The sequence below is a fragment of the Hippoglossus stenolepis genome, chromosome 6 (genome assembly GCF_022539355.2).
Source record: "Hippoglossus stenolepis isolate QCI-W04-F060 chromosome 6, HSTE1.2, whole genome shotgun sequence".
In the NCBI taxonomy this organism is placed as follows: Eukaryota; Metazoa; Chordata; class Actinopteri; order Pleuronectiformes; family Pleuronectidae; genus Hippoglossus; species Hippoglossus stenolepis.
In genome coordinates, this window is record NC_061488.1 from 25,656,055 (window position 1) to 25,671,910 (window position 15,856).

A 15,856-nucleotide genomic window follows, 5' to 3' on the forward strand; every position below is an offset into this window, starting at 1 on the left:
CCGAGGCATAACCCTTATCACAAAGCTTCAAAAATATATTTCTTCTTTGTTTTCAATCCTATGACCTAAAGCAAAGATGAGGAGGAGTGTCCTCCACTAACTCCACAGGCACAGATTTCTGTACTTTTCAAACCAACACTGACTCAAGGACATTTCATTTTGTATTTTCTTTTGAATCTTTGATAACAAAGATCAACAGAAACAGTTGACAAACTCAGAAATTAACAAGGAATTTAAAACAAAAACAAAGGAATAAAGTAAGTAAAGTAAGTAAATCAAAATAACAAAAGGCTGCCTGATATCTACGACGTCCAAGGGTGTAAACAGAGGCAATAATATATGACATCAGTGAATTATTCTTTGGATTTGAGGTGGCAAAGAATGGATCCCAGATAGATGACATTTTTTTGAGTTGGTCCTAAAGAACTTTAGTCTTTCCAGCTGTTTGATTGAGACGATGTCACCCATCCATACTTGGAATCAGGGGGGAGAGGGTGATTTCCTTCATAATAAGTATTTTGGCCACAATCATCCCCAGCATCAGGGATTGTGGTATAATTATAGGGAGGCGCAACGTGGACTGAGAGCAGCAAAAGATGGCAAGTCCAGCTACCGGTTAAATGGGCCTTTTATAGGCCTTTGAATAATAGTCCAAAATCCCATGAGTGAGGGGCAGGTCCAGAAGGTGTGAGACAGTGTGTCCTCCGTCACATTGCATCTGTCACACAATGGTGAGACAGACGGAAAGATCTTGTGCAACCTGAATTTAGAATAGTGTAGGCAGTGGACAACTTTAAACTGTATCAGTTGATGTCTGCTGTTAATAGAGCAAGGCACCCAAGGACATTTATGAGACACACAGCTCCCTCTACAGACACAAAAGGCTTTTTCACATCTTCTGTATAAAAAGGAATAATAATAATGACAAAGAAGAATTATTGTTATTAAAATATTGATACCGCTCTGTCTACTGGTGGCAAAGCAAAATTAGGTCACTGTCAGACGGGGGGTCCAGAGCGGGTTTTGTTTCTATTTCTATCACTGCTTTGCTTCTTTTGAAGTTAGCATGCTAACCAGCTAGCCCTGGCCTGGTCAACCTGTCTTTTCACTTTCTGATAGCCAGTCACTATCTGGTCCAGTCAGCGCTTAGGAAGTGGTGCCTCTCAGAGGACATGCTATATCCTCTTGTCTAAACACAACAATCTATTGGCAAGCAGTCACCACCACCATCTGCTCCCAGCCAGAAACCACAGTCAGCAGCAGAGGAGACTAACAAATAACATATTACACATACAAGTGTATTCCAACCTTGTATTCTTCATACTGCTTCTCAGTCTCAGTCCCTCCCTGTGCTTATTTCTGTATCATGATTATGAAGGTGCAGATCAGAATGGTTGGGCACGTACAGTACAAAAAGTTAAACAAATATGAGAAAAAATATGCAAAAACAAACAGCCAGAGTCACTTAGGCCCAGATTGTTATATATCCACATAATTCTGTATCCAGTGAAGGATTTTTTTTGGAAAGTGAAAATGAAACCTGACTCACAGCAGAAAAGCTTCTTCTCATGAGCAGAAATAGAATCTTGCTTTAGAAATGTCTGGCTGACAGCTTGACGTGATCGTCATGTGAGCTTTGATGAAGGGAAAAGAATGTGCCTCACTCTGAGCGATCAGGCCTCACAAACGGCTGCTCTGCACTGTGTGTTTATCTGGAGACTTTCGTTTACTTTTGTTCGGGGCAGTAAATAGTTTAATATGATGTGATGTTGCTGTTCACAACTCAGAAAATCTCTCTTTGGACGTTTCCTGTTTGTCACTGTGGATTGTTTGTCTTCTTCCCTCCTCCCATTCCACTGAAACGAGAGATCAAGTTTAGGGACAGCAAATCAGTGTGCTCCATGCAATCAATCCGTTTGACCACAAAGCGTCTGAAAAAACACAAAGATCCAAAACTGAATCCTGACTAGAAAATCAATGTAGTCAATACAGTACATGCTCTGGTGCTGAGTGAACTGTCTGCTGTCAGCAGGGGGATTCCTCCCCTTGATCACAGCTTCAGTTCAGTACCTTCAGTGCCGGATAAGTGACTTAGCAGCTCTCTGTGCATTAGCTTAGCATCTCTCCAAACACAGACACATTTCCTTAGTGCTTGCAAACATGTCTCATCATAAATTCTCAGTCTAGCTATTGGAGTGGATATTTCCTGGGATATTTGGGGGAATTTTTGAAGGATATTTAGGTGGATTTCTTCACTTCTTTGTTCAGGATCCAGTCATGCCATCACAGGAGCCCCCGTCAGACGCCAAGAGTGAGGAGGTGGACCTTCCACCAGATGACACAGAGGACACAGATGGGAGTAAGACACTGAAACCTTATTATTTCCTTAGCTCACATCTTGATATTCTGCCCACGTTGTTAATGTAACCCAGTCAAACAAGCTCAGATGACACTCGGAGTCTTCATTTCTGAGGAAGCACATAACCAAATCTCTGAGGGAACCATCAGGAGCCATCATACTCGGACATACGTTTAAATTCCTCCATTGCTTAAAGCTTGAGTGGGTAAACTTTTATCAGAATAGAAAAACATGGCTGCTGCTGGGACCATGTCAAACCTTTCAGGGCTGTTCACTGTTTGTATTCTGGAAAAATTCGCAGTTACGAGTGTCCCGATAACCGAATGGTGAGGGAGCAAACACATGGACAAACTTCCCCTGAGCAGCAGGTTATGTCAGGTCATTCCCCCGACATTTCTTGTCTCTGTCATAATAAAGGTGTAAAAAAAATAAAAAAATAAAAAAATAAATTGCAACAGAATTCACAGGTACAAGGTGGCAATCAATTGTAAAAATAAAGAAAGTTCCAGCTCAGAGCAGACCTATGGCAGATCATTAGGTATCTCGTCATTAGTCTGTATCGCCAGGTGCAGTCTGTGAGCATCAGGCAACATTCTGTTCCCCTTCTACTTCCAGCATATTACCTTTCTCAAAATACACTGCACTAGAGGAAACAATAATGAGAGCAACCTCAGAGCTGTAGCCTGCACACTGTAAATGGCCACTTTTGACATTTATTTGGATCTTGCCGTTACTCAGTTGATTAGTCTTTTACTGTTTTGGTGGCATTTTCTCTGTGGGGAAACAGTGATCACCTCCCAACGTGCAAATGTTCCATTAAAACCAGTTCCCCCGAACATTATTTTGCAGATAGAGACAATGTAATTGTTGTTGTTTTTTCTTATATAGCAGAATGATAAAGGTGCAGCATTGCTAACACAGCCCTGTGGAGAGGTCAGGATATTGGTTGAGTTTTTTGTTTAGTAAAAATGCTCAGGTGGCAGATCACAAGTTTGTCATCAACCCTTGTAATCGACAATGATTTTGCAGTTTTCTAAATTCTTGTCGACTCAATGATTAAAGGCCATTTCAGACTAACTGTTTAGATGTTAATTACTACTTATACATGTAAACAAAAATTAGCACAGGACACCTTTGATAGACAACTGGCAGCTAACATGGCACACAATCCAGTAAACAGTAATGATGCTACATGAGGCTATTTACAATGATAGCTCCACATGCAGAGGGACATGAACCTGTGTCCATTAATATCTACTGACAGCACAGGTTCGACATATGGATTACAGGTGTTACTTAAAGGGAGAAAATATATGAGATTTCAAGAAAAAAGTAGCAAAATTACTAGAAAAAAGTCATGAATTTACAAGAATAAAGTCGTGATTTTTTTTTTAATATACAAGAATTAAGTTGTAATATTATGAGAAAAAACTAATACGTTTTAAAGAAGTCGTAATCTAATAAGAGTTGTAAATTTACGAGAATAAAGTATCAATAGAATACTACAGTATAAATGATATGTTTGGATCCAGAGGGAGACTGCGATAAGCGCGAGTTCTCCTTGCTGCAAATTTTTCTCCTCCTCCCATTCTCTTGAACGCGATTACCTCAAGAATGCCTTGAGAGAATTTCTTCAAATTTGGAATAAAAATTAACTTTGACTCAAGGATAAACTGATTAGATTTTGATGCCTGGAGGTCAAAGGTCAATGTGACCCCACGTCCCTGTAAATGTGATATATTGACTGCCCATAGGGAATGTCAATAAATCTGCACAATTCACTCAAACTCACTGATTAACTTTTTACATTGAACTTATATGAATATTTACTTTTTCTCAATAATTAAGAATTTATTATTGTAATAATATGACAGTTTTTTGTTGAATTATGACTTTATTCTTGTAAAAATACTTTTTTTCTTGTAAATTTACAAAACCCTTGACATGGTTGGCGTTCACATTTGCTTTATGTCATATACATTACTCAAAATCACACATCAGATCTTGATGTACGAATCTTTACTGATGTACATTCTATAATTTGTTGAGAACAAAATGATGTAACAACGGCCAATGGAAACCAAAATTATTAACCCATTGAGGGCTGGATTCAAAATCATACTGAAAAATCTAAGAAAAAAACTGAATCACAGGGTGATCCAACTTGCACGACTTTTATCACAGCAACTCATAATGTGACTCAGTACTGTGTATGGCCCCCACGTGCCTGTATGCACACCAGACAACGTCTGGGACTGGTCCTGATGAGTTGGTGGATGGTGTCCTAGGGGATCTCCTCCCAGACCTGGATCAGGGCATCAGTGAGCTCCTGCACAGTCTGTAGCGGTACTTTGCGACATCAATGCCTTCGTCACAAGGAACTGCCTATACACTCTGGCCACATGAGGCATTGTCCTGCACCAGGAGGAACCCGGGGCCCACTGCACCAGCTTAAGGTCTGGTAATCTCTCTGAGGATTTTATCCTGGTTGGCTATGACATGGAGGTCTGTGTGACCCTCCAAGGATATGCCTCCCCAGACCATCACTGACCCACCGCCAAACCGGTCATGCTGGAAAATGTTACAGGCTGCGTAACGTTCACAACAGCTTCTCCAGACTCTTTTTCCGCGGTCACATGTGCTCAGTGTGAAGAGAACAGGACAGTGCCGGACCAGCCGTTCTCTGGCAAATGCCAATCGAGCTGCACGGTGCTGGGCTGTGAGCACAGGTGCCACTAAAGGAGGTCAGGCCCTCATGCCACCCTCATGGAGTCTGTTTCTGACAGTTTGGTCAGAAACATGCACACCAGTAGCCTGCTGGAGGTCATTTTGTAGGGCTCTGGCAGGAGCAGATACAGGTCCTGCTGCTGGGTTGATACCCTTCTAAGTCCCTGTCAAGCTCTCCTTGTGTAACTGTCTCCTGGTATCTCCTCCATGCTCTTGAGACTGAGCTGGGAGACACAGCAAACCTTCTTGCGACGTATGGATGTGCCATTCTGGAGGAGCTGGACTACCTGTGCAACCTGATTGGGCTGCAGGTACCGCCTCATGCTACCATAGTGAACCTAGCAGTAAGGACACTAGCAGAACACAAAACTAAAGAAGAATCAGTCAGGAAGGATAATTAGAGAGCAGCTGTCTGTGGCCAACACATGCAAAACCATTCTCTTTTTGGGGATTGTCTTGCTTTTGCCTCTTCATTGCACCTGTTGTCACTTTCATTTGCACCAAAGCAGATGAAACTGATTCATTATCAGTTGTGCTTCCTAAATGCACAGATTGATATTCCGGAAATTTAACTGACTTGCTGTTATACTGTCACGATTAAGTGTTATTTGTCAAATCCACAATCTTCAGTATAACACAAAGTCACAGACCTAACATGCAATTTTAGATGTGCAATAAGTTTGGTGATTTAATCTTTAAACTATAGTGTGTTTGTGTTACAAGTGAATGACTAATAAAGTGGTTACTTTGTTGAGACCCTGGTCGCTTCACCTCACATTCACTGTCGTCACTTACATAACTGTAAGTCAACTGTTATCTAAGCACATTAATGCTCTCTGATGGATCGCAGAGAACAGAGTCGTAAATCCTATTATGAGGAGACTGTGGACTGATGTGCTGGACTGTTTGGGGGTCCCTGGCAGGAGATGTGCTGAGACCCCCTGTGGATTGACCTAGTTTGGTGTTTCCTGTGGACACAGACCTTATTCTCTGTACTCTATCTCCCTCTACTGGCTGGAAATTTAACAACATGCTAAACCTATAAGTACGGCTTCATTTCTGTTACATTATCTGTCTACAAATGGTCATAACTCACTGACTCCGTGTATCTGTTTATTGCAGTACCCTTTTTACCACACAACTGTACGGTGGATAAAACAGATGATGCAGATACTGAGGTGAGAAGGGCTCCGAGTCATTCATTTATTGGGTAGTCTTTGTTTTGACTGCAGTCACAAGCTCAGTTAATGTAATACTCGTGTTACATATTTGGGAATACGATTTTTGTTTTATATAATTTTAAAAGCATTTTTACTTGTTCATCCTTCGGCTTGAATGTCGAAGTAAAACTCCTCTACCCCCCTCAGGAAATCAAAGCAGTAGTGGATGGCATTGATGGCATTAAGCTGTCCCAGGGCCTGGCTCTCGGGCTGGGAGACTTTGACCTGATCCGAGTGATCGGCCGCGGCAGCTACGCCAAGGTGCTGCTGGTTCGGCTAAAGAAGAATGAGCAGGTGTACGCAATGAAGGTGGTGAAGAAGGAGCTGGTCCACGATGACGAGGTGAGACACTTCAGTACACAAATAATGTCAAGGATGTGAGACAGGGACATAATCAGACTGACAAACAGACCAGATCAGCTCCAGAGTGTGATCATGGATACACCTGTAGATGACGTCATAATGAACCATTTCTGTTCTTGTGTCAAGCCAAGATGTCTTCACCTTTTTCATTCAAATGAGCCTTCAGCCGTTGAAACACTCAAAGTGACACTGCACACTTCAATGTGTTTTTTGAGCAGTAAACTAAATAGCATGACTACAATTGACTACAATCAATGAAATACAGTAATGCTGGTTTTAATATCGCATTTATTACCACATTTATAAAACAATTACATTTATGAGTTGAACATGGCTCATAACGCCATGTCCTCAGACATGGCTGCTTCAGCCCTGTCTGTCTCACACACACACACACACACACACACACACACACACACACACACACACACACACACACACACACACACACACACACACACACACACCCACACACACACACACACACACACACACACACGCACACACATACACTGTTGTGACAGATATGTTGTATGAAGAAGCTTCTTCCCTCTGGAGTTTCCTGGAGGCCAAACCACAGCTGTCTTTGCCAGCAGAGTGGTTTGTTGCTTCAGTTTCAGCACCATCAACCTGTACCAGCAGTGCAATCAGCTCAGGGCGACCATGTATATATACACTACCGTTCAAAAGTTTGGGGTCACTTAGAAATTTCCTTATTTTTCAAAGAAAAGCACTGTTTTTTTCAATGAAGATAACATTAAATTAATCAGAAATATACTCTATACATTGTTAATGTGGTAAATGACTATTCTAGGTGGAAACGTCTGGTTTTTAATGAAATATCTACATAGGTGTATAGAGGCCCATTTCCAGCAACTATCACTCCAGTGTTCTAATGGTACATTGTGTTTGCTAATCGCCTTAGAAGACTAATGGATGATTAGAAAACCCTTGAAAACCCTTGTGCAATGATGTTAGCACAGCTGAAAACTGTTTTGCTGGTGAGAGAAGCTATAAAACTGGCCTTCCTTTGAGCTAGTTGAGTATCTGGAGCATCACATTTGTGGGTTCGATTATACTCTCAAAATGGCCAGAAAAAGAGAACTTTCATGTGAAACTCGCCAGTCTATTCTTGTTCTTAGAAATGAAGGCTATTCCATGCGAGAAATTGCGAAGAAACTGAAAATTTCCTACAACGGTGTGTACTACTCCCTTCAGAGAACAGCACAAACGGGCTCTAACCAGAGTAGAAAGAGAAGTGGGAGGCCCCGGTGCACAACTCAGCAAGAAGACAAGTATATTAGAGTCTCTAGTTTGAGAAATAGACGCCTCACAGGTCCTCAACTGGCAGCTTCTTTAAATGGTACCCATAAACGCCAGTGTCAGCGTCTACAGTGAAGAGGCGACTCCGGGATGCTGGCCTTCTAGGCAGAGTGGCAAAGAAAAGCCATATCTGAGACTGGCCAATAAAAGAAAAGATTGATATGGGCAAAAGAACACAGACATTGGACAGAGGAAGATTGGAAAAAAGTGTTATGGACAGACAAATCAAAGTTTGAGGTGTTTGGATCACACAGAAGAACATTTGTGAGACGCAGAACAGGTGAAAAGATGCTGGAAGAGTGCCTGACGCCATCTGTCAAGCATGGTGGAGGTAATGTGATGGTCTGGGGCTGCTTTGGTGCTGGTAAAGTGGGAGATTTGTACAAGGTAAAAGGGATTTTAAATAAGGAAGGCTATCACTCCATTTTGCAACGCCATGCCATACCCTGTGGACAGCGCTTGATTGGAGCCAATTTCCTCCTACAACCGGACAATGACCCAAAGCACACCTCCAAATTATGCAAGAACTATTTAGGGAAGAAGCAGGCAGCTGGTATGCTGTCTGTAATGGAGTGGCCAGCGGGTCACCAGATCTCAACCCCATTGAGCTGTTGTGGGAGCAGCTTGACCGTATGGTACGCAAGAAGTGCCCATCAAGCCAATCCAACTTGTGGGAGGTGCTTCAGGAAGCGTGGGGTGACATTTCTACAGATTACCTCAACAAATTAACAGCTAGAATGCCAAAGGTCTGCAATGCTGTAATTGCTGCAAATGGAGCATTCTTTGATGAAAGCAAAGTTTGAAGAACAAAATTAATATTTCAAATAAAAATCATTATTTCTAACCTTGTCAATGTCTTGACTATATTTTCTATTCATTTTGCAACTCATTTGATAAATAAAAGTGTGAATTTTCATGGAAAGCACGAAATTGTCTGGGTGACCCCAAACTTTTGAACGGTAGTGTATATATATCTATATATATATGTGTATGTGTGTGTACACACAGAACTGCATTTTAGAGACATTGTTTTGAGTTTGAGTTTCCAGAGAGAGACACTTCAGCTTAAACTTAGCCAGGGAAAAATACACTGGCTGTTTAAACACGCGTTCGCATAGACAACTGGCTGCGTCATTAACGTAGTTGTTTACATACTTGTCGATGTACTACGCATGTTACCGGAGGATACCACTAGAGGGCACACCGGAGAAATTAGACTGTATAGAACTTCTGGATTTGCATGATGTAAACAATGTACATGGCGACACTCGAGGAGGTTACTATTTTCACCAGAGCTGATGTCCTCTTCATTTGGCAACAAGAGTTTCAAGTTAACACATGGCACGCAATGTGAATGTTGATATCTGACACGTGTAAGATTTTTAGCATTTTAGCTCCTAAACTAAAAAACAGTTGTTGCTGGCGTTAGCATATGAAAATTGTGATTACAGCTTTGGTACGTTATCGGTAGGTAGACACTTACCATATTATTTTGTGAAAAATTGGTCTCAGTGGACCAGTGATTGATGAAATTGCTTTGCCAGCTGAAGTGTCTTTTTCCCCGCTGTGCACGGACGTAAAGGTCTCGGACTTGTTTCCATTTATTTTTGAGATTTTACTCACCAAAGTATAATGGCTGTTGTCTGCAAACACAAGGACATCGCGACAACAAAGGTCAAGAAACTAGGCAGTTACAAAATCACACAGGTTATGAATAAACCAACCAAGCATAATCTCCAGATTACCTCAAGCAATTTGTATGGAAGAGGAACTAAAACTGAAAGACTCAAATGTGCGTCATTTCATTTTTGCCAAAATCCGAACCATCTTTCAAAACATCCATTAAAGTAGAAACATGTTCAACTCATAGACACAAAGGTGATCTTGGTATTGTGGTGCTGCGTGTTCAGAAGTGGATTTGAAAAGGAAGAGTATAGCGACTGGAAAGTGCTGTTTTTTTGGGGGGGGGGGGTTGTTACAACGCTGATTATTTGTGTGCAACCTGAGGTACTTCCACTGTTTTTACCTGTGGATTGTCTAGAGATAGACAGGGGGCAAGGTGACATACTTGGCATGTCTATTGTAATTTGCCAGAGAATGTGCAGTGCCGAGTGTGGTACAATTTGGACACGTGTTACTTTCAATATTGATAAAACTTGAATATACAAGGGACCAATAGGGGTGGACCAAGTTGAACATGTCCTCTTCTACGTCCTCGAATGAACAATAAAGCCAATAATATCTGTCCTGCCAGATGATTTTGATAATTTTATTGTTTTCATCGACGGGTGTCTCTGGTGCTGATATCCGTCATGGCAGCAACTTTCCTAGAATCACTTTCTGTTTAGCAATTTGTCTTCAAAGTGAAAGTGCAAAGTTAATCTTGTAGCTGTAATGCTCTTTATTGGGTCTGAAGATTTTGTCAGTTGTTTCACAGACCTCTAAAATAGCCAACATGCAAATGTATGAAAAAATAACATCAGTTAAGTAATAACAGTAATAACAGTAATAAAGCAAATTCAGTTTCATTTTATGAAAAAAAATGACGATTAAAATCTTTATTGCAGATAATCCCGGGAGGATGTTATTTTATTTTTACTTTGCATCATAGACTGTTTATAAATAGCTCTGTACACAATGTCCAGCACACAAACAATACAAAGTGACAGTATATTTTATAATTGTTTGAGGAGGACTCACTAATGACAAGGAATAATTCTGAAGTAGCTCCAGAGCATAAACACAGGACGGGAGAACACAACATGACAAACAGACATGAAGGGGCACAGCACTAGTCTTTGTAAATCCCAAACCATCTAAAACCTTCTTTGCTCCAGTGCAGCAGTTTAATCACATCCCCTCTCCACACTGACGCATCCCAGCTTCTGTACAGCACAAATTGTTATGTCTGTTTGCTGTCTCTGATTTGTGCTGTGGACTTCAGATGACATGATACAATGAGACAGTGTGTGTTGCACTGTGGGGTGGAGGACACAGAAATTGATGGTGTGCAATGTTCTGCTCTGGTCCAGGGTAGGTTAAAGTGAAATCAGTGAGTGTTTCATGGATGAGGAGTGAATTTTAAATACCTTTTGAATTACACTTTCAGTACATGTTCTTAGACTTAAAGGATTTCTGCTTTTGTATATTTAATTGCTTTGACCTTGCGGTCCAAGTGTGGAGCAGTCCCTGATGAGCCGGTCCTAAAGAAAAGCAGAAAGACTCTGGGTCCCGCAGGCAGGGATTGAGAACTGCTGGACCATGTAACAGGTCTGAGAGTGATCAGAGACGAACGGAGGGATGGAAGTATAATTCAAAGTTCAGGGTGGAAATAGAACAGTGAAGGGTGTATGGGGAGGAGAAAAGCAGGAGTGAGCAAAGAGGAGAGAGTCAGAAACTGGTAGGAGCTTCTGAAAGGAATGAGGGAAAAAGAAGTGGGACAAGGGGGGTAAAGACGGAGTGGGGGTGGAAATGATACAAAAGTGGCAAAGAGCTTACGAATTGTAAAAAAAAAGGGGCTTAGGAGGAAGCGGCAGTAAGTGAGTGGGTGACTCACCGGAGATGATAAAAATCCGGAAACAACGTTGCCTTTGCAGTGATGAATGACCAGATGAACATGACATGAAATTCAGAAAGGGAATGTCTGCATAATGCTCTTATGTATGCAGGAAACATACATATCTTTCACATGTATTATTTATTATTCATGTAAATGGAGCTGGCTCAGTGTGGGGCTCCCTTCTTAATTTTTAAGTGTGCACGAAGAAGAACTGTTACAACACAACTCCATGTTTAGTTTACTAAACGGTCAGTTCACCCAAATTACACTGACCCATTTTAACATAGCTGGAGTGAAATCCAGTCATGCACATTAAAAAAAATAATGATGCCGAAAACAGTGACTTTATGTATTTGAATTACATATCACCTTTCCATTCCATCCTTTATTACATACCTTTAATGTAATGGGTCACATTTAATCAAGTTTTTTCTATTATGTTAAGTTAGTGTGAATAAATCAAATAACTTGAATTTTAATTTATTAAATACTATTAGTGTTTTTAATGTATATATTTATGTATAAGTTTAACTATATTCAATTACTCTCAATTGATTAGATTTATTCACACTTAGACACTTGCATGGATATTTAATATGTAATTGAAATACATAAAGGCATAATTATTTTTGGAATGCAGATGGCTTTGGTTTTATCAGTCCAGGTTTTAAGAATCAGTCTGTTTCACAGCCACCATGAAGCCTGTGTGTTCTTTGGGTTATCCAGAATGATCTGCAGATGATGTTTTTATGTAAATGTGATTTTCCAGCACAGTGAGCGCCACAAACAAAACTGTATTCACCTGTAATGGGTTGGAGGAAAGATGCCCACTTACTTGCTTTCCTGTATATACTTGAGTGCAAGTAGAACAGAAAGGTGAAGTTAGTGTATTAATCTACTTCCCTTCATATGCTAAAGCCATCACAATGTGCTTTGTGGGTACTGCACCTTTAGAATGTTTATTTTTTAAAAAAAATCAAAGTTACACGAGAGTGATTAAAGACCAAGAGTGCTGAATCCTGTTGACTTTGCTATGTTGTTGGTATGTAATGCCACCAGATGGCACTATTGCTCAACTCCTGTAAATCCTTAAAAAAAGCACTCCACAGTCCTGTGGGCTTCTGTAGCCAGAGATGGATCACTGACCAGAGCGACCACATCATCCAGCATCTGCACAACGAATCCATGAAGATACAGATCACGCCTCCACTTCCCTCATCAGCTTCTCATCTTTCTTTTCCACAATTCACACTTAAAGACAGCCGAAGAACAAAACACATTGGACTCAATAACAAATTAGCCCTAATAAGACAGATTTGAGGAAATCTACTTGTTCTACCAGTGTTTGATTGAACATCCCATTTTTATTTATTCATGGCGATATCCATGCACAGTAATTTAATTATTAATCCTGCAGTGGTCTCACGCCTCACATCAAAGGAAGCTTGTTCGGGCTTTCCACAGACTGACTACAAACTACTGAAGTAGCTGAGATGACCAACAGATGTGTTGTGATGGTGTGTTCCACATTATTCTAAATTCCTCCAGTAATTAGTTAACCTGAAGGAATTTGGTATCATGCCCTCAGAATGGTGTCTTTATTGTGGTGTTATAAATTAACAATATGGTGTTGGAGCGCAGCATGGGGGGCTCAAAATCTAGACACAGACTCTGTTGTAGCTCCACATAAAACATGAACTATCATCAACTTAATGACACTTTGAATCAGCATAAAACACCCTGGCCTCAGGCTGAACACTGACACCTCTAAAACTGAGGTGTGAGCAATTATATCCACAAGTGAAATGAAAAGCACTTTTATATCATCCCTGTTTTTCATGTCTTTTATTGTGAAGCACTTTGTGACATCTGATTTAAAAAGGAGATATGAGATTAATCTTAACTTACATGTTAATATATCAGTAATCATAATACTAATAATCCTATAATATATCATATTGAGTTACACCACTGGTACAAATGGAATTGTTTAGGCTTATTTTGTCAGATTAAAATAAACTAGTTCACACTCATATCTTCCAATATCTTTTTCTTACCTTTTGAAACCTACAGGGTCTCAAGTGGACATTACAGACACAGTCAAGGTACATTTTACGAAACAACAATTTTCAGCTGAACCAAACAAAATTCAAACACCAAGCAACTAAATTAGCTTGTTGACAAAAAATAAAACCAAACTGTCCTTGTCCAAAAAGCTGAAACATGCTACTTCTGAGCTACAACTGCACGACTTCATAGGGAATATTCACTCTAAAAGTGTAAAATTTTGTTAGGGGGAAGTAAAATCTTTCCCTCTAAGGTGCTGTAAAACATGAGCGTCGTTCAGTCCTGCGCTCACGTTCAGCAGCTGCAACTGATCTGCTCAATTCACCCTTCACCAAAAACATTAGCACGCTAACACCACCATGCCCAAACTTAAACAATAAGTACTCAGAAGTTAGCGCTGTGCCCTTTGAGAGCTCCTCTGATTAAAATAGATGAGGTAACTCACAATGTCTGTGTCCAAATATCTGGATGGTCAAATGCCCTTATGGAGGTGGCTTTGAGGAAAATGTTCTTCAATGTTGTCCTTTTATATTTCACATTTTCAACACATAGGGTAATAAAAAACAGCTCTCTCTGGACGTCATATCAAATAAGTTATGTTGAGTCTTCATTCATGTCAATGACTAACTGGTGGATGGTTCTTAAGACAGGCTATCATGCTGCTTGGTTATCTTTTGGCGAACCATCCAAGGTCCACCCACTTAACTGGGACAGCCCAAGGAACCAAAGAGTCTCAAGATAATCCTGATTGAGAGGAGAACTCTCTGCTCTGACTATATTTTTCATCTGTGGTGCGGTCTGTCTCTATCTCTGTCTGAGAATGTGTATTGATCAGACAAATTGATTGCTAATACATTATCTTTTCTTTGTGCCGTCTCTGTCTCCGTGTGTCTCCCCTCATCTCTGCAGGATATTGACTGGGTGCAGACAGAGAAGCATGTGTTTGAGCAGGCGTCCACCAATCCATTCTTAGTAGGCCTCCACTCCTGCTTCCAGACAGAGAGTCGGTAAGAGCGTGATAAGGCTGACACTGACCTCAGCACCTGACAGTGGTTTTCAGTACTGTGAATTATTACTTTCTGATGCTGCTCTGCTCTTCATTAATGGAGGAGGTTGGTGATGAAGTCTTTCTTGATTATCATAGACAAATCCCACGGGAATACATTTCTCCTGCTGAGTGCTGTTTATTTAGCAAATGTTTGATATAAGGTGTCTACTGTATAATGATAATATACTTATTGAAATTGTCAATAATACATCATATGATAATGTCAGGACTGTTCACCTTCTAATATAGTAGGTGTTCATTTGTCAAAAAGAGACTGAGAGCCTTATAATTTTTTTTTTTCTTCACATTTTCTAACATCTTTATTATGAAATTGTTTGGCCCTGATTGTTGTGTATTGAAAATATTTGTTAGGCCCCACGATTGTGTGGCCCTATGGGGCAAACAACATGTAAGATCACTGAGCACCACTGACAAATCAACAACAGAAAGCCGTTAAAACAGCCCAAACCATGAGATTTATAAACATCAAATGACACAATACACACGATGTTCAAATCTGAATGTGAAAAGCCCCAGTTAAACCAGTGGTCCCCACACTGGAGGCCTCTCTTCTGATCCTGACACACAACATTTTAAAAGAACCTCAATTAACTGGCGAGGTGCACCTCATTGATGACTGATGGGTTTATTCAGGGTGGAGCTAGAGGAGAGACGAGAGAAAAACAGGGACACAGAACAGGAACACGTACAGCCAGAACATCAACATAACCCAATTCTTACGTTCCCTGACTGTTCACGGGGAAGTGGGGGTAACAATGTAAATAATTTTGGCCATGGTGAAAAATTTGAATATGGAAACAGATTTAAAGGTGCAAATTAAAGTTTTATTTAACAAATCTACTTCATGAAAGGAAAGCAAGATTAATTTAGGAATTGCAACAAAGCATAAACTTTATAATAAAGCACAAGAAGAACGTTACCACAAATGGACAATTAACACAACTAGAGATCACAGTAAGACTCCAGCACTGCAATTAAGGGGAAAATCCCCCTCCTTCTCAAAGGAGTAATATACTACGGACCGGCACAAAAGTCGACGCCTCACTCACAGTTCTGATCTGGCAAATGGTCCACTGGCCCAGTTCCTCTGTCTCTCCTGGTCTTAGTAGGTTTGCCAAATTGGTCTTCTGACATTTCATATGAAAGGAAGAGCTTTGAGTCACTAGGCC

At 40.5% G+C, this 15,856-nt stretch overlaps 1 protein-coding gene across 3 annotated transcripts in view; it reads left to right on the plus strand.

The window, feature by feature from the left end:
• The window catches only part of prkcz (protein kinase C, zeta), a 135,447-nt gene that overhangs the window by 80,191 nt on the left and 39,400 nt on the right, over positions 1-15,856 (plus strand). For all 3 annotated transcript variants that reach the window (XM_035160068.2, XM_035160069.2, XM_035160070.2), the window contains 4 exons: positions 2,269-2,359; positions 6,209-6,264; positions 6,454-6,648; positions 14,528-14,625. In XM_035160068.2, coding sequence (XP_035015959.1) covers positions 2,269-2,359; positions 6,209-6,264; positions 6,454-6,648; positions 14,528-14,625 — 440 coding nt within the window. The remainder of the gene's footprint in view (positions 1-2,268; positions 2,360-6,208; positions 6,265-6,453; positions 6,649-14,527; positions 14,626-15,856) is intronic.